Genomic DNA, 18,131 nt, shown 5'->3' on the forward strand with positions numbered 1-18,131 from the left:
TACAGGTGTGAGCCACTGCACTCAGCCTTTTTAAAAATTTTTTTAGAGATAGGGTTTCGCTATGTTGCCTGGGCTGGTCTCCAACTCCTGGACTCAAGCAAACCTCCCTCCTCAGCCTCCTGAGAAGCCACTGTGCCCACCATGATTCTATCCTAGTATTTTATCTTTTTTCTTATTGTTGTTGTAGAGGCATTATCAACGGTTTAAACCCTCAAGACCAAATTATCTTTACATTTTTTTAAAGAGAAGATATCCATCCAAGGTTTTCCAACATTGCGTATTTGTCCTCCTTGCCAAAAAAAGGGTAGAATAAGTAATGTTTAATTAATACTGAATTTTTTAATGTGCAAAAATCTAACTCTGCTTTTTAAAGCAAGTAGAAGGAGTGACAATATGGCACCATTCCAATAATCAAACACCAATAAAAATGGCAGCAGTACAACAATCTAAGCAAATCTCAAATACAACATACTTGTAATTAGAACACAATGCAATGACTTGATTTTAGCAAGAACTAGACACTTAATTTGGTAAAAGAAACCAAACAACGCATTATATTGAATACTAAGCTAAGTTACCATAATTAGTCTTACAAATTCTCAAATTTCACAACTACTTTTGAACATCTAAATTTAAACCTAAATTTTTTAATTAAATGCCTGTTCAACAAAGCTAATTGGAACAAACACATTTATGTAAATGTACATTCTAGAATACCAGGGTAAACAAGGAGACGTTATTCAAAGATGAATGAGAAAGTTCTATTCTTTTTCATCATTTGTGTGATCAGGTTGCAAAGGACATGCTCTGTGAAAAGAAGAGAGAACATCAATAGCCATCCAAGTATCAACTGTTTGAAAAAAATAGTTACAAACCTATATAAATCAGGAACATTAATTAACAGTGCAGTAGATCTGGTCTAATGACTAGAAATGAAAGAAAATTAAACTTCATTAATTAACAAACACCTACAAATTTCAAGTATTAATGCAACAAAATTTTTAACAATTTATTTGCCTGTTAATTTGCAGAATCAGTGTTTCTCCTTTAGACTACGTTGTCATTTTTATTAAAAAAAGAGTCTATTTATATAGCATATTATTTCAACAAGTTATTAAATGGATTGATAAACAATATAATCCTTCAGCAAGAACTTTGTGGTAACAAAAAGTAAAAAAATTAACCAATCCACTTTAGCAGAGAAAACATATAGCAAGTTGTCCTTTGACTATATATACTCTTTTGAATCATGTGATTACATTAACTAATTAGGAAAAACCCCAGATTTGCCGGACACAGTGACTTACACTCATAATCCCAGCACTTTGGGAGGATGAGGCAGGAGGATTGCTTGAGCCCAAGAGTTTGAGACCAACCTGGGCAACTTAGTGACACCCCATCTCTACAAAAAATAAAAAATCAGGCCGGGGTCAGTGGATCACGCCTGTAATCCCAGCACTTTGGGAGGCCAAGGTGGGTGGAACATTTGAGGTCAGGAATTCGAGACCAGCCTAGCCAACATGGTGAAAACCCATCTCTACTAAAAATACAAAAATAGCCGGGCAGTGGTGGTGTGTGCCTGTAACCCCAGCTACTTGGGAGGCTAAGGCAGGAGAATCGCTTGAGCATGGTGGGTGGAGGTTGAAGTGAGCTGAGACTGTGCCATTGCACTCCAGCCTGGGGGACAGAAAGCCTGTCTAAAAAAAAAAAAAAAAATTAGTTGGTCGTGGTGGCACATCCCTATAGTTTCAGCGACTCAGGAGGCCTGAGGCAGGAGGATCACTTCAAGGTTGCAGTCAGCCATGATTGATTGTGCCACTGCACTCCAGCCTGGGAAACAGAGCAGGTCTCTGTGTCAATAAAACAAAAAAAGAAGAAGAAAAAAGAAAAACCCCAAAATTGTTAGCATAGAATAGTTGTAGCTTTTGAAAAATAATTTACATTATCCCAAAGTCAGGGAGGGCCCTGTGGCTCATGCCTCTAATCTCAGCACTTCGGGAGGCCGAGGCGGGTGGATCACCTGAGGTCAGAAGTTCGAGACCAGCCTGGCCAACATGGTGAAACACATCTCTACTAAAAATACAAAAATTAGCCGGGCATGGTAGCAGGTGCCTGTAATCCCAGCTACTTGGGAGGCTCAGCCAGGAGAATTGCTTGAACCTAGGAGGCAGAGGTTGCCGTGAGCCAAAACTGAATCATTGCACTCCAGCCTGGGCAACAAGAGCAAAACTCTGTCTCAAAAAAACCCCAAAAAAAAAACAAAAAACAAAGTCATTTTGTACCCATTATAGATTTTTTTTTGAGATGGGGTCTCGCTCTGTCACCAGGCTGGAGTGCAGTGGTGTGATCTCAGCTCACTGCAACCTCTGCCTCCCGGGTTCAAGCGATTCTCCTGCCTTAGCCTCCCGAGTAGCTGGGATTACAGGCATACACCACCATGCCCACCTAATTTTTTTGTATTTTTAGTAGAGACAGGGTTTCACCATGTTGGCAAGGATGGTCTTGATCTCTTAACTTCATAATCCGCCTGCCTTGGCCTCTCAAAGTACTGGGATTACAGGCATGAGCCACCGTGCCCAGCCTCATTACACTTTTTATGGAGGAAAAGTCAATTCAAAACTTAATCAAAAACTACTTTTTTTTTTTTGGTTTATTAGAGCTGACAAAGATTTGTAAGATCTACTCTAAAATTCTTGGTTTTCAAATTAGATCCAGCAATCCTTGATGGGCAGAACCAGGTAGTGAAAGAAGGAAGTGAAAATGAAGGCACTCAGATTTGGTATAAGATTATCGTTGGCCCGGCGCGGTGGCTCACGCCTGTAATCCCAGCACTTTGGGAGGCCAAGGCAGGTGGATCATCTGAGGTCAGGAGTTCGAGACCAGTCTAGCCAACATAATGAAACCCTGTCTCTACTAAAAATACAAAAAAAATTAGCTGGGCATGGTGACGCGTGCCTGTAATCCCAGCTACTCAGGAGGCTGAGGCAGGAGAATCGCTTGAACCCAGGAGGTGGACTCCAGCCTGGGCAACAAGAGCAAAAACTCTGTCTCAAAAAAAAAACAAAAACAAAGTAAGATTATCATTAACTCAGTATTAGATAACAAAGATATCTTCATTGTATTTTCCTGGAAATTAAATCAAATTAACAAATGAACATTATCATAACCCAGACTTCCTTTGTGCAAGCGCCTGATTTACTTTAGGCATCATAACTCTGTTAAAGGTTTAAGTAGATAGTCTTCCTTGATTCTAACTCTTCCCCCACGCAACTGCTGGGAGTTTACCCTACCTTTGGGAGAAAAATAAGGCCATGGGAATAACTATATTCCATAGAGAGTTTATATCATAAATCCTTCTAATAAACTCATTTATTATTTCAATAAAGGGGTAATTACAATCCTCCTAAACAATGGCAAATCTAAGAACAGGACCTAAAGAAATAATATAAACCTCTATTACCTAGGTTTATGTCACAGATTTTATAATACCATGGATTAAAGTTCTTTATGAGAATATATGTATGATCTCTTTTCATATGGTGGGAAGGCTATAATATAGGTTTTATTCCTGTGATGATCAGTGTTATAGTCACATTTGGCTATATTGCCAAATATTTTATTTCCTTGATGTAAGTCACAGGTAATTCAAGAAGTCTGAAATATATTCTAAAGCTAGTCTTGACTATCAGCTTGTTCCTATTGGAAAAAAGAACGAGGAAGAATGGTGCCAGACAATGACAGAGAACTAGAAGAAATTTATTGGATCAGGAAAGCAAGCCTATTAAAAAGCTTTATCCAAAATGTATCCCTCTGGGGCCAGGCATCATGGCTGAGGCCCGTAATCCCAACACTTTGGGAAGCTGAGGTGTTAGGATTGCTTGAGCCCAGGAGTTCAAGACCAGCCTAGGCAACATAGCAAGGCCTGGTCTCTACTAAAAATTTAAAATTAGCCAGGAGCAATGGCATGCATCTATAGTCCCAGCTACTTAGGGGGCTGAAGTGGGAAAATTGCTTGAGTACAAGAGGTCAAGGCTACAGCGAGCTATGATCTCACCACTGCACTCCAGCCTGAGTAACAGAGCAAAATCCTGTCTCTTTAAAAAAAAAAAAAAAATCCTGTCTCTAAAAAAAAAAGGGTATCCCTTTGGTTGATTTTTATGGAAACCAGAAATCATGATAGTGATATAACAACAAAGCCTAAGATTTAATTGCTGCTAATCTCACAACATGGATCATAGACACTCAATTACTATTTACTAAATGAGCTTATGAACAGCACTGAATAATTTCTTTTTTTTTGAGATGGAGTCTCACTTTGTTGCCCAGGCTGGAGTGCAGTGATCTCGGCTCACTGCAACCTCTGCCTCCCAGGTTCAAGTGATTCTTCTATCTCAGCCTCCCCAGTAGCTGAGATCACATGCATGTGCCACCATACCTGGCTAATTTTTGTAATGAATAATTCTTAATATTTTATATGCTTTCATATGTCAAATACTTTGTTTTAATTACTCTTTCAGCCATCTATTTTTATCTAGTTTGTGTTCAATGAAAATCCATTCCAAACACAATGTACAATCCAAAACAGATGTAACAGATATAGAATGTACAAATAAGAAGCAAAAGGAACTGTTCAGTCACACATACCATAGGTCAAGATCTGTTGGATCTGCTTGTTCCCATGCAGGTTTCTAAAGATGGCAAATATTGCCTTAAGACTTATTAAAGCTACTATGGCCATATGGGATACAGGAACAACTAAGCATCAGTGTGTGACCATGTGAACCAAAGATTTCATGGAGTGTCCTTTTTTTTTTTTTAATAGAAACACAATCTGGCTCTGTCACCCAGGCTGGAGTTCAGTGGCACAATCATAACTCACTGCAGCCTCGAATGCCTGGGCTCAAGCGACTCCCACCTTAACCTCCAGAGTAGTCAGGACTACAGGTGTGCGACACCATGCCCACCTAATTTTTTTTTTTTTTTTTTGTAGAGACATGGTCTCATTATGTTGCCCAAGCTGGTCTCAAACTCCTGGGCTCAAGCAATCCTCCCCCTTCAGTCTCCCAAAATCCTGGGCATGCCTGGCCTCATGGAGTACGTATTTCTTTTTTTTTTTTTTCAGATGGATTATCGCTCTGTTGCCCAGGCTGGAGTGCAATGGCATGATCTCGGCTCACTGCAACCTCCGCCTCCCGAGTTCAAGTGACTCTCCTGCCTCAGCCCCTGGAGTAGCAGGGATTATGGGCACCTGCCACCAAGCCCAGCTAATTTTTGTATTTTTAGTAGAGACGGGGGTTTCGCCGTGTTGGCCAGGCTGGTCTCGAACTCCTGACCTTGGGTGATCCACCTGCCTTGGACTTTCAAAATGTTGGGATTACAGGCACAAGCCACCGCACCCAGGCTGGAGTGTCTATTTCTAAAAAGGCTTCTATACATCAAGGCAGTTGTAAAAGTTTTGCTTACCAGAATCAAGTCCACTTATGCTTACGCCCAGGCTCTATCTAAAAATATTGACTAATTATAGAAAGTGTCCCAAATGTAGCTACTCAGACTCATAAAGTTGTTGTTGTTTTTTTGTTGTTGTTTGTTTTTTTTTTTAAGTATTTACAGAAAGAGCACAAAAGCATTGTGAATTTAATGCAGACAAATTTCTGGTCTTCACTTTGCAAATACAGAACCAGATTTGTTATTTTGCTATTTCATGTTCTTTTTTTTTTTTTTTTTTTTGAGACGGAGTCTCGCGCTGTCGCCCAGGCTGGAGTGCAGTAGCGCAATCTCGGCTCACTGCAAGCTCCGCCTCTCGAGTTCACGCTATTCTCCTGCCTCAGCCTCCCGAGTAGCTGGGACTCCAGGTGCCTGCCACCATGCCCGGCTAATTTTTTGTATTTTTAGTAGAGACAGGGTTTCACTGTGTTAGCCAGGATGGTCTTGATCTCCTGACCTCATGATCCGCCCACCTCGGCCTCCCAAAGTGCTGGGATTACAGGCGTGAGCCACTGCACTTGGCTTTTTATTTTTGAGACGAAGTCTCACTCTGTTGCCCAGGCTAGGCTAGAGTGCAGTAGCGTGATCTCGGCTCACTGCAACCTCTGCCTCCTGAGTTCAAGTGCTTGTCCTGCTTCAGCCACCTGAGTAGCTGGGATTACAGGCACTCACCACCACGCCCAGTTAATATTTGTATTTTTAGTACAGATGGGGTTTCACCATTTTGGCCAGGTTAGTCTCAAACTCCTGACCTCAGGTGATCCGCCCACCTAGGCCTCCCAAAGTACTGGGATTACAGGCATGAGCCGCCGTGCCCAGCCCACTGCTTAATTTCAAGATTAATCAAATATGACTTCAAAACAGATCAATTTTTTTTGAGACAGAGTCTCGCTCTGTCACCCAGGCTGGAGTGCAGTGGCACAATCTTGGCTCACTCCACCTCCTGGGTTCAAGTGATTCTCCTGCCTCAGCCTCCTGAGTAGCTGGCATTACAGGTGTGCGCCACCACACCCAGCTAATTTTTGTATTTTTAGTAGAGACCGAGTTTCACCATGTTCGCCAGGATGGTTTTGAACTCCTGGCCTCTAGTGATCCGCCCACCTTGGCCTCCCAAAGTGCTGGGATTACAGGCATTAGCCACCGCACCTAGCCCAGATCAACTTTTTTAACCCACCTCCTGCACAAAAAATGGTCAATTTTTAAGTTGTAAAAATTATTCAACATGTACAAAGTCACCTCTTAATTTCAAGATTAATCAAATACGCCTTCAAAGGAGATCAACTTTTAACCCACCTCCTGCACACAAAAAAATCAGTTTTTAAGTTGTGAAAATTATTTGACATATACAAAGATAAAAAGGCACTATTTTAAAATTACTTGAAGTCAATGCACTTCTAATTTTTGGAATCCAGTTAAGTATGGTAACTAAATCTGGCATTTTTGTTGAATTGGAATGGGTGATAGGAAATGCCTACTATTTCACTTTTAAGTGTATATGCAAGAATTAGTCATGCTTGGATTTGGAGTAAATTCCAGTCTATCATTGCTCTGGCACACTTCAATTACCACATAGAAAGTAAAATGCAGGGCTGGGTGCAATGGCTCACGCCTGTAATCCCAGCACTTTGGGAGGCCGAGGCGGGTGGATCACAAGGTCAGGAGATCAAGACCATCCTGGCTAACACGGTGAAACCCCGTCTCTACTAAAAATACAAAAAATTAGCCGGGCGTGGCGGCATGCGCCTGTAGTCCCAGCTGCTGGGGGGGCTGAGGCGGGAGAATGGCATGAACCCGGGAGGCGGAGCTTGCAGTGAGCCGAGATAGCGCCACTGCACCCCAGCCTGGGCGACAGAGCGACACTCCATCTCAAAAAAAAAAAGAAAGTCAAATGCAATGGCAAATCAAATCCAAAGCCCTAAAGAGTTAAGTGCCCTTGGCCAGGCGCAGTGGCTCATGCCTGTAATCCCAGCACTTTGGGAGGCCGAGGCGGGCGGATCACGAGGTCAGGAGATCAAGACCATCCTGGCCAACATGGTGAAATCCCATCTCTACTAAAAATACAAAAATTAGCTGGATGTGGTGGCACGTGCCTGTAATCCCAGTTACTCAAGAAAGGCACAAAAATCGCTTGAACCCAGGAGGCGAAGGTTGCAGCGAGCCAAGATAGCACCACTGCACACCAGCCTGGGCAACAGAGTGAGACTCCTTCTCAAAACAAACAAACAAAAGAAACAGAGTTAAGTGCCCAAGAGAAGAGTGAAAACTTAGCAATGTAAATCTAGAGCATATCAGCATTAAATTAGGATGGCTGAAACAATACATAGAATATTTATAGTAACATCTGGTAGTTTCTTCCAATGCACATATATAATAAATAGAATCATGGAAGCTTTTTCTATTACCTAATCATTTTACAGCCTTGTAGATTTAACAAACTAAAACGAAAACTGAATCTCCATTCCATAGCTTGCTAAGTAATTTTTGATGTTCTCTTTCTCCTCCGTCTTAAACATGAAACTCCAACAGATTTAATATTGGCATTTATCATCTAGTCAAATCCTTCAGATGCTCTTTAAACCAGTCCAGTTTGAGACTCTCAAGCGTTTCTCTGTTAATAAGGAGTGAAATTAGTAGATTTGATGAAGACCTGGTTTTTTTCCTTGCCACATTGAACTTCTAGGCACCATTTGGATTCGGTTTTAGTGTATGGGTTGGAGAACTGTAGCTGTTTCTTGACCTGCCTCTTAATGGTAGAGATGTAGAAGGGCAAGCAAGACCACAAGGAGACCGGCTGTAGGCTGTAGGGCACTGTTGGAGGGCTTTGTGGTTTCGGCTGCAGTAGCTTCCGGCATACTGGTTAAAGGAACAAATGAAGAAACCTGCACCGGTAGGAGCAGCGCCAGAAGTAGCAGACCCAGAATGAGCATCGCCACCATCCCCTTACCCATTTGGATCAGTGTGCCGTGTGTCCAGCTTGCTGCTCAGTGTGCTGGAGGATGGGTGGCTCCTGGCTGGTGCAGGGGAGATAGCAAGTAGGGTCTTATATTCAAGGGGCATCATAATGGCAGTGACATCACTCCCTTTCCTCCTACATCCAGGCAAGTACTTTGTTTCGAAACAAAACATTTAAGTTGCTTAGAAAGCCTGGACCTTATTAATTACAAATCTATAAAAAGGCAGGTTTCGAATCTTTTTTTCCCAAGTGGCATGATTTTTCCCTTGGTTTTTTTTTCTGTCCCATATGACCTTCAGAAATTTTTCTTGATTCTTAAAAGTGATGCAAATTTTTTGTTAAAAGTTGTTAGCACAGAGTATGAGAAGAGGTTTTTACCCAGAGATAAGTATTATTGATATTTGGTATATTTTCATATAGTACATATACATGTATTTACACAGTAAAGATTGTACTTTTGTATCCAGAATTTTGGGTTAACAATTATTGTGAGCATTTTCCTGTCATTAAAAATGTAAAAGGTATGGTTTAATTAACTTCTTAAAAAGTTTGTGGCCGGGTGTGGTTGCACTCGCCTGTAATCCCAGCACTTTGGGAGGCCGAGGCGGGCAGATCATGAGGTCAGATTGAGACAATCCTGGCTAACATGGTGAAATCCCATCTCTACTAAAAATACAACAAAATTAGCCGGGCGTGGTGGCGGGTGCCTGTAGTCCCAGCTACTTGGGAGGGTGAGAGAGGAGACTGGTGTGAACCCGGGAGGTGGAGGTTGCAGTGAGCCGAGATTGCACCACTGCACTCCAGCCTGGGCAACAGAGCGAAACTCCGTCTCAAAAAAAAAAAAAAAAAAAAAAAAAAGTTTGCACACTGGCCAGGTGTGGCAGCTTATGCCTGTAATCCCAGCACAGTGGGAGGCCAAGGCAAGTGGATTATTTGAGCTCCGGAGTTCGAGACCTGCCTAGGCAACGTGGCGAAACCTCATCTCTACCAAAAACACAAAAAATTAGCTGAACTCCATGGCACATGCCTGTAATTCCAGCTACTTGGAAGGCTGAGGTGGGAGAATCAATCGAACCCAGGAGGCAGAGGTTGAAGTGAGCGAAGATTGGGCCACTGCATTACAGCCTGGGTGACAGAGTGAGACCCCCATATCAAAAAAAAAAAAAAAAAGGAAGAAAGAAAGAAAAAAAGGAAAAAAGGAATGAGATATTCATGAAATATAACAGATGAAACTCGGAAACTTTTTTTTAAAGGTTGCACACCAAGTTTGGTGTGTGTAGTTTTATCCCTACTTTTTGTTTTTCACTATTCTTACGTACTTACAGAGAAGTTGTAAAGACAATACACCATGGTATTAGTCCTAGTTGGTTCTAGGTGATGGGGATTTCTATATTTTCCAACTTTTCCATATTGGTCATATTTTTATTTTTATTTTACTTGATTTTTTTTGAGATGGAGTCTCGCTCTGTCCCCCAGGCTGGAGTGCAGTGGTGCGATCTCAGCTCACTGCAACCAACACCTTTCAGGTTCAAGCAATTCTCCTGCTTCAGCCTCCCGAGTAGCTGAGATTACAGGCACCTGCCACCACGCCCAGCTAATTTTTTGTATTTTTAGTAGAGACGGGGTTTCACCATGTTGCAGGATGGTCTCGATCTCTTGATCTTGTGATCTGCCTGCCTTGGACTCTCAAAGTGCTGGGATTACAGAGGTGAGCCACTGTGCCCGGCCTATTTTTGAGACAGGTCCTCACTCTGCCACCCATGCTGGAGTACAGTGGCGGGATCTCGGCTCACTGCAACCTTCATCTCCCAGGGTCAAGCAATTCTCCCACCTCAGCCTCCCTAGTGGCTGGGATTATAGGCGGCGCCGCCACCCTTTTGGTAGAGAAGGGGTTTCACCATGTTGCCCAGGCTGGTCTGGAACTCCTGAGCTCAAGCGATCTGCCCACTGTAGCCTCCCAAAGTGCTAGGATTACAGGCATGAGCCACCGCACACAGCCTGGTTATATATTTCTTGTGGAAGTTGAACTGGTAGTTTTTTAAGGGACAGGATTAATGGAATTCAAGTTATATAAGCCAACAAGGAAATTGCCTTGTAAGAAAAGCCTAAAGGAAAAAGACAGTAAGAATTAAAGACTCAATACACTAAGTTCATGGTTAATGACATAGCACTTATGTGAATGGGAACTGATCCTCTTTGAGAGATTGGGAAGAGTAAAAAGAATGCTTTTTACTAATGTTTGAAATTTGCTGGCTGGATGCAGTGGCTCACGCCCGTAATCCCAGTACTTTGGGAGGCTAAGGTGGGTAGATCACAAAGTCAAGAGTTCAAGACCAGCCTGGCCAACAAGGCAAAACCCTGTATCTACTAAAAATACAAAAATTAGCTGGGCATGGTGGTGTGTGCCTGTAATCCCAGCTACTTGGGAGGCTGAGGCAGGAAAATTGCTTGAACCTGGGAGGCGGAGGTTGCAGTGAGCTGAGATAGCGCCACTGCCCTCTAGCCTCGGCAACAGAGCAAGACTCCGTCTCAGGAAAAAAAAAAGAAAAGAAATTTGGGAGTGAGTTATAATAAGAAATTAGAAGAAGTTTTTAAAAACTTTTTTTGCATTTTCTTATGAGCTTGAAGAGAAACTTGACTCAATATCCTATTTGTCCTTTATTTTCAAGATATTTTCTTTATTAATTAATTAATTAATTTTTTATTTGAGACGGAGTCTCACTCTGTCCCCCAGAGTGGAGTGCAGTGGCGTGAAAATGAGACACATGTGCAGTACATGCAAGTTTGTTATATAGGTATATGTGTGCATGGTGGTTTGCTGCACCAGGCAATTCTTTTGTTTGAGCCTCCCAAATAGCTAGGACAACAGGTGTGCACCAGCACGCCCAGCTAATTTTGTATTTTTAGTAGAGACAGGGTTCCACCATGTTGGACAGGCTGGTTTTGAACTCCTGGCCTCAAGTGATCCTCCCACCTCGGCCTCCCAAAGTGCTGGGATTACAGGCGTGAGATAAATATTTTCTTTATATTCCAGAATATAAAAACTTACTTTCTCTTTGCTTTTCCTAAGCCACTGCTTCCTGCCTCTTCAGGAATCTGATTCTCTTTTTCAGAATCTTTAGGGGACAACCTAAAGAATTCTCCAATTCCTTTTTGCCACTTGGGAGTTGGGCGCACGCAAACGGGATTCCCTCCTGCATATTTATTTTCAGCTGTAAAATATAAACAGATGGAACTAGATAAGTGCTAATAATACAATCTCTATTCCTTAAACAACTTAATTCTTTCTTTAACATCAAATTCTCAAAGGTATTAAATAATCCTTATTTAAGATATACAACTTAAAGAATTAGAAAATGTGACACAATAAAGCTGTATTCCACCAATAAACTCAGTGTGATGGTTATCTTAGCAATAACAGTAGTAACAGAATTTTTACAACTGAAAAATATTTTTATATTTTGTCCACAAGCAGAGCTATTCAAATACTCTTGCCGGGTGCAGTGGCTCACGCCTGTAATCCCAGCACTTTGGGAGGCTGAGGAGGGTGGATCACAAGGTCAGGAGTTCGAGACCAACCTGGACAACATGGTGAAACCCCCGTCTCTACTAAAAATACAAAAATTAGCTGGGTGTGGCGGCACGTGCCTGTATTCCCAGCTACTTGGGAGGCTGAGGCAGGAGAATCACTTGAACCAGCGAGTCGGAGGTTGCAGTGAGCCAAGATTGCGCCACCACTGCACACTCCAGTCTGGCAACAGAGCGAGACTCTGTCTCAAAAAAAAAAAATATATATATATATATATATATATATATATATATATATATATATTCTTGTATGTACTGACATACTGAAGTTTGACACACTTTTTCCTAACGTTAAGATAGGACCATGTAGTATAAAATGCCAACATTTTACTTACTAAGGTCATTTAGTTAAAGCACATATAAGAGGCAATGTGAAAGTCTCCACAAAAGTAGATTCCATTTTTCAAAGCACCTGGCTCCTTTTCAGTTCATAAGAGAAGTCCAATTCCTGGTGGTTTTTTTTTTTTTTTTCAGAGTCTAGCTCTGTCACCCAGACTGGAGTGCAGTGGCGCAATCTTGGCTTACTGTAACCTCTGCCTCCCGGATTCAAGTGATTCTCCTGCCTCAGCCTCCCGAGTAGCAGGGATTACAGGCGCCCGCCACCACGCCCAGCTAATTTTTGTTTTGTTTTTGTTTTTTTCGGGGGGAGACAGAGTCTCACTCTGTCACCCAGGCTGCAGTGCAGTGGCACGATCTTGGCTCACTGCAAGCTCCGCCTCCCGGGTTCATGCCATTCTCCTGCCTCAGCCTCCCTAGCAGTTGGGACTACAGGCGCCCGCCACCACACCTGGCTAATTTTTTGTACTTTTAGTAGAGACAGGGTTTCACCATGCTAGGATGGTCTCGATCTCCTGACCTCGTGATCCGCCCGCCGTGGCCTCCCAAAGTGCTGGGATTACAAGTGTGAGCCACCCTGCCCGGCCAATTCCTGGTTATTTTTCAACAGTAATATAAGGAGAAATTGAGGGAAAATTCTTGCCTTTTTATAAAGTAATGACCAGGAACAAATTATTCAGTTACTGCAAATCTTTTGCTTTAAGCTAAAACATTTGCTTTAACAACTCTAGTTGTTAAAGAATGCTTACAAAAGTTGTTTCCATATAGACTCTGAAGTTATATTGTTTGTATTTATTTATTTACATTTATAAAAATAGCAATGGGGTTTTGCCACGTTGTCCAGGCTGGTCTCAAACTGCTGGCTGAGGCAACTGTCCCGCCTTCGCCTCCAAAAGAAGGAATGGCATGTAAAAGATAGTGATCTTTTGGTTCACAATTTTCCCAAAGGAACCTTACAGGAATGCTTTTACTACTAGAAAACATACAGCAGCAGCTGGGCGCAGTGGCTCACGCCTGTAATCCCAGCACTTTGTGAGGCCGAGGCAGTTGGATCATGAGGTCAGGCATTCGAGAACAGCCTGGCCAACATGGTGAAACCCTGTCTCCACTAAAGATACAAAATTTAGCCAGGCATGGTGGCGCATGCCTGTAATCCCAGCTACTTAGGAGGCTGAGGCAGAAGAATTGCTTGAACCCGGGAGGCGGAGGTTGCAGTGAGCCGAGTTCATGCCACTGCACTCCAGCCTGGGTGACAGAGCGAGACTCTGTCTCAGAAAAAAATATATATATATATATATAGCAGCAACAGGTTCAAACCCAACTCCACTGATTTAGTTGTGTGACCTTTATCAATTATATAACCAGAGATTAAATTTCCTTATCTTTAAAATAAGGATATTACCCATTTCATACATCCAATTATTCAGATTAAAATTAGAGATTTTTAAAATGCCTTAAAGGATGCATTTAGTCAACATATATTCAGTAAGGGCCTATTTAGTTGGCTCTGGTGATTCAACAGTGGACCAGACGATGAGATGCGGCTCTAATGAAATTTCATCAGGCCAGGCATGGTGGCTCACGTCTGTAATCCCAGCACTTTGGTAGGCTGAGGCGGGAGGATTGCTTCAGCCCAGGAGTTCGAGACCAGCCTGGGCAATGTGATGAAACCCCATCTCTACAAAAAACACAAAAATTAGGCGGGCGTGTGGTGGCATGTGCCTACAGTCCCAGCTACTTGGGAAGAGCCTGAAGTGGGAGGATCATTTGAACCCTGGGGTCAAATCTGCAGTAAGCTGTGATTGCACCACTGCACTCAAGCCTGGGCAACAGAGTGAGAACCTGTCTCAAAAAAAAAAAAAGAAAAAAGAAAAGAAAAAGAAACTTAGTCTAGTGGTACAGGGTATAAGTTACTCTAAAAAAATTCATCAACTTCTATTTCCTTTTATCTGAAGAGATAGAAATAGTAAATGTTTTCTAATGAAATGTTTCAAATAGGGAGAAATTTGAATTGACTTAAAAACCCATGAAGTCCTAAACAGTGTTCACCTTTATGTTCTTAATTAAATCTTGTAGCGTTAATCTCCCTGTCTGCCAAATTTCCTACTGAAAGGAATGAGGCACCAGATGGCAGGGCATTTTCTCATCTACTCCATGCACAGAAGGAGCAGCGTGAAGCTATTTCCCTTGCCGGGTTTCACTCCTACTCTCCCAAAGACAGTATTAGGAGCTGCAAAGTTGGAGAAAACCCACAGACATCATACTCAAACAAACAAACCAACAAACAAACAAAAAAGAGTAAGGAAGAAAGGAAAAACAAGCAAACAAAAACAAAAACATTTTTATTAAAGTTTAGTAGACATTGCAATGAGCACTCAGCACTGTTAACGATTGTTCAAACCCTTAATCTAATAAGGGGGCTTTTAAATAGCCTCTAACAATATTTAAATAGCCTCTGTTATTATTAAGAAAAATAATAGCTGGGCGTGGTGGGTCACGTCTGTGTTCCCATCACTTTGGGAAGCTGAGGCAGGCGGATCATGAGGTCAGGAGTTTGAGATCAGTCTGGCCAACATAGTGAAACCCCATCTCTACTAAAAATACAAAAAAATTAGCTGGGTGTGGTGGTGTGCACCTGTAATCCCAGCTACTCAGGAGGCAGAGGCAGGAGAATCGTGTGAACCCGAGAGGCGGAGGTTGCAGTGAACCAAGATCACACCATTGCACTGCAGCCTGGGCAACAGTGCAAGACTCTGTCTCAAAAAAAGAAAGAGAAAGAAAAAGGAAAATACTAAACCAAAAAACAAAAATTGATAGGCTGGCTGTGGTGGCTCATGCCTGTAATCCCAGTAGGAGGATTGTTTGAGCCCAGGAGTTTGAGACCAGCTTAGGCAACATAGTGAGACCCCCATCTCTACAAAAAATAGAAAAAAAAGCCTGGCGTGGTGGCATGTACCTGTAGCCCCAGCTACTTTGGAGGCTGAGGTGGGAGGATTGCTTAAGCCCCATAAGTGGAGGATGTAGTGACCAGTGATTGCACCACTGCACTCCAACCTGAGCGACAAAGAGAGGCCCTGTCTAAAAAAAGAAAAGAAAAGAAAAATAGGCTTGAAGATAAGCTGTGTCGGTCCTTAACTCCAAGGCTTGAAATTCCCTTCCATGAGACCTCCCCCCAACCTCTACCCTAGCCGGCCAAAAGGCCCAGCCTCTCTTATTGTATCACAGGGCAAGGAAGAAATTCGGGCGTGAGTACCTCAAGAAAAAGAAATTCATGGCAAGCCAGGGGCTTGCAGGTGCCAGGACTGATCCCCTAACTTTAGGAGGGCTCTTCTTACCTTTCCTCGACGAAACTGATGTCGAATTAGTGGCAGAGGTGGAAGAACCAAGCACCTTCCTGGGGGCTCGAGCAGCCACCACTGTGAAGAGAGGCAAAAGAGGGTGTTCAGAAGGGGCAGGAGGGTTCCGACACCGAGTCCTGGACCCCAGCAGCTTGGAGAGGAGAGCCTGGCGATCCAGAACAGCAGGATAACCTTACCCTGCCCCTGCGACTTCCTCTTCTAGGTAAAGGGGCCGGGCGGCTACTCCCTGGCTAGCTAGATGAGTTTGGCGCACAGGGCCCAGGGGGACCTCTGGCGTCTGTCGCCCGCGGCCAGGCTGCCGGGAGGACCCCCCCGCCCTCCAGTACCACACTCGATCGCCTCACCTTTTCTGTAAGTGCCTGGAACACTGTCTGCTTTAGTCCGCACCATGTTCAAACAAGAAGAGAGGAGAGGAGAGAACGAACTGACTTCCCAGCCGAGGGTGTTTCACTGGACAAGGACCCGAAAACTATCCCGCCACAGTTTATATTGGTCTCTTTCCCGCGCGCTCCAAGGTCTCTCCCGAGCCACCGCTCCCATTGGTTCCGCGCCGTTCCCCCTGAACCAATTGCCAATGCCCAGTGGTGACAGCGGAGAGGCTTCTTGCAGCGCGAATCAGTCCATCAACACGCAAAGGCCTAGGATTCGTAGGCGCCCGAGGTGGGAGGGTACCAGGACTCTCCAGGGGTACCCGACTAGTGGGTGCTAAGTTTCTGAACTACAGAAATGAGCCTGCTTAGAAAAGAAAACCTAGCAAAGACAGCGAATTACAAACGATCTTCAAAAGTTACTATAGCTTTAAGTCCATAATGATTGACTCCTGGAGGTGAAACCTGAAATTAAGCAGACTTTTTGATGCAAATCAAAATTAAAAGAACTTGAGAACTTTCCTTTAGTCCCCCAGGCATGAATTCTTTGTACAGCATCCATACTAAAACAATTCTATGGAATGGGGAAAAGGAAGCTAATACAACTTGTTTACAAGGGTTTTTTTTAATGTCTTTAGGATGATGTGAGACTAAACAAAAACTAGGGGGATTGTATATACATACACACATAAAAAGAAACTAATAAAACGTCTTCTTGAGAACTGAATGGTGTCAGAGCTCCTAAATAATCTGCCAAATCTGCCAGGAGCGGGGACTCATGGCTGTAATCCCAACACTTTGAGAGGCCGAGGCGGGCAGATCGCTTGACCCCAGGAGTTCGAGACCAGCCTGACCAACATGGTGAAACCCGTCTCTACAAAAAATATACAAAAATTAGCCGGGTGCAGTGGCATGTTCCTGTAATCCCAACTACTCGGGAGGCTGAGGTGGGAGGATGGCTTGAGTTCAGGAGACTGGAGATTGCTTGTGCCTAGGAGGGAGAGGTTGCAGTGAGCCATAATCACACCATGCACTCCAGCCTGGGCAACAGAGCGAGATCCTGTCTCAGAAAAAAAAAAGAAAGAAAGAAAGAAAAGAAAAGAAAGAAAAGAAAAAAGAAAAGAAAGGCAAGGCAAGGCAAGGAAATGAAATGAAACGAAACGAAACGAAACGAAACAAAAAGACCCTGCCAAATGTGGTAAGACCACATCGCTGTCACACAGTGAGCATAACTCTAGGATAAAGGGTCATAATTTTTTTCTATCTTTATGCTTACCTTCTAATTACTCACAACACCCCTGGGGAGTGATTTTCACTCTCTAAACACCATACATAAAACAGAATCGGTCAGGCGTGGTGGCTCACACCTGTAATCCTAGCACTTTGGGAGGCCGAGGCGGGCAGATTGCCTGAGCTCAGGAGTTCGAGACCAGCCTGGGCAACATGGTGAAACCCAGTCTCTACTAAAATAAAAATAAAAATAAAAAATAAAAAATTAGCCGGGAGTGGCGGCGTGTGCCTGTAGTCCCAGCTACTCTGGAGGCTGAGGCAGGAGAATTCCTTGAACCCGGGAGGCGGAGGTTGCAGTGAGCCGAGATCACGCTACTGCACTCCAGCCTGGGCGACAGGGCGAGACTCCGTCTCTAAAAACAACAACAAAAAACAGGATCAGATGAACTTGCTTTGGGATGTATTCTGTTAAATGCTCACTTGAAAGGCTACCCTAGAAGTGTAAACACAGCATTAATTCTCTCCAATGAATTGCTTGAACTTAAAATTAGGCTACTCAGTACTTTAACAGAATCAACAACTGCACTCTGTAACACAGATTTAAGGAATCTAGGCAACAGGTTAAATTAACACAATAATAGAAAATGTATTGGCAATTCCTGTAGTTTTGTCTTAACCTTGGTATCTAAGGTTACAGCCAAATCAACCGGAAAAATCCACAAGACCCAAGGCATTCCTTTGTTTTTTGTCCTCATGGCCCATCTCATTGCACAGTGTTTTTTTTTTTGTTTTTGTTTTTGTTTTTTTGAGACG

General features: G+C 43.1%; 2 protein-coding genes across 13 annotated transcripts in view; both read right to left on the reverse strand.

Annotated features, from left to right (window-relative positions):
- Positions 1 to 11,624, reverse strand: part of CSNK1G1 (casein kinase 1 gamma 1) — a 206,809-nt gene extending 195,185 nt beyond the window's left edge. For 3 of the 11 annotated variants that reach the window (XM_054666781.2, XM_054666764.2, XM_054666757.2), the window contains exon 1: positions 7,887 to 8,500. The gene's annotated coding sequence lies outside the window, so the exon portion shown is untranslated. Of the gene's footprint in view, positions 1 to 7,886; positions 8,533 to 11,486 lie in introns of those variants that run through there. The other 8 variants (XR_010151323.1, XM_054666780.2, XM_016927040.4 and 5 more) reach the window with 6 other exon arrangements.
- PCLAF (PCNA clamp associated factor) lies at positions 315 to 17,551 on the reverse strand. 2 transcript variants are annotated; one of them, XM_003952670.6, is made up of 3 exons: positions 16,065 to 17,551; positions 15,697 to 15,777; positions 315 to 807 (listed from the first exon to the last, which is right to left on the reverse strand). In XM_003952670.6, exons 1-3 carry the CDS (start codon positions 16,108 to 16,110, stop codon positions 737 to 739), a joined length of 198 nt encoding a protein of 65 aa, XP_003952719.1. In that variant the 5' UTR covers positions 16,111 to 17,551; the 3' UTR covers positions 315 to 736. The 2 variants fall into 2 exon arrangements, with proteins under 2 accessions (XP_003952719.1, XP_063651199.1); XM_063795129.1 differs by lacking the exon at positions 315 to 807 and adding an exon at positions 11,483 to 11,649.
- Between the last annotated feature and the right edge of the window lie 580 nt (positions 17,552 to 18,131).

The sequence above is a fragment of the Pan troglodytes genome, chromosome 16, assembly GCF_028858775.2.
Source record: "Pan troglodytes isolate AG18354 chromosome 16, NHGRI_mPanTro3-v2.0_pri, whole genome shotgun sequence".
NCBI classification, from domain to species: Eukaryota; Metazoa; Chordata; class Mammalia; order Primates; family Hominidae; genus Pan; species Pan troglodytes.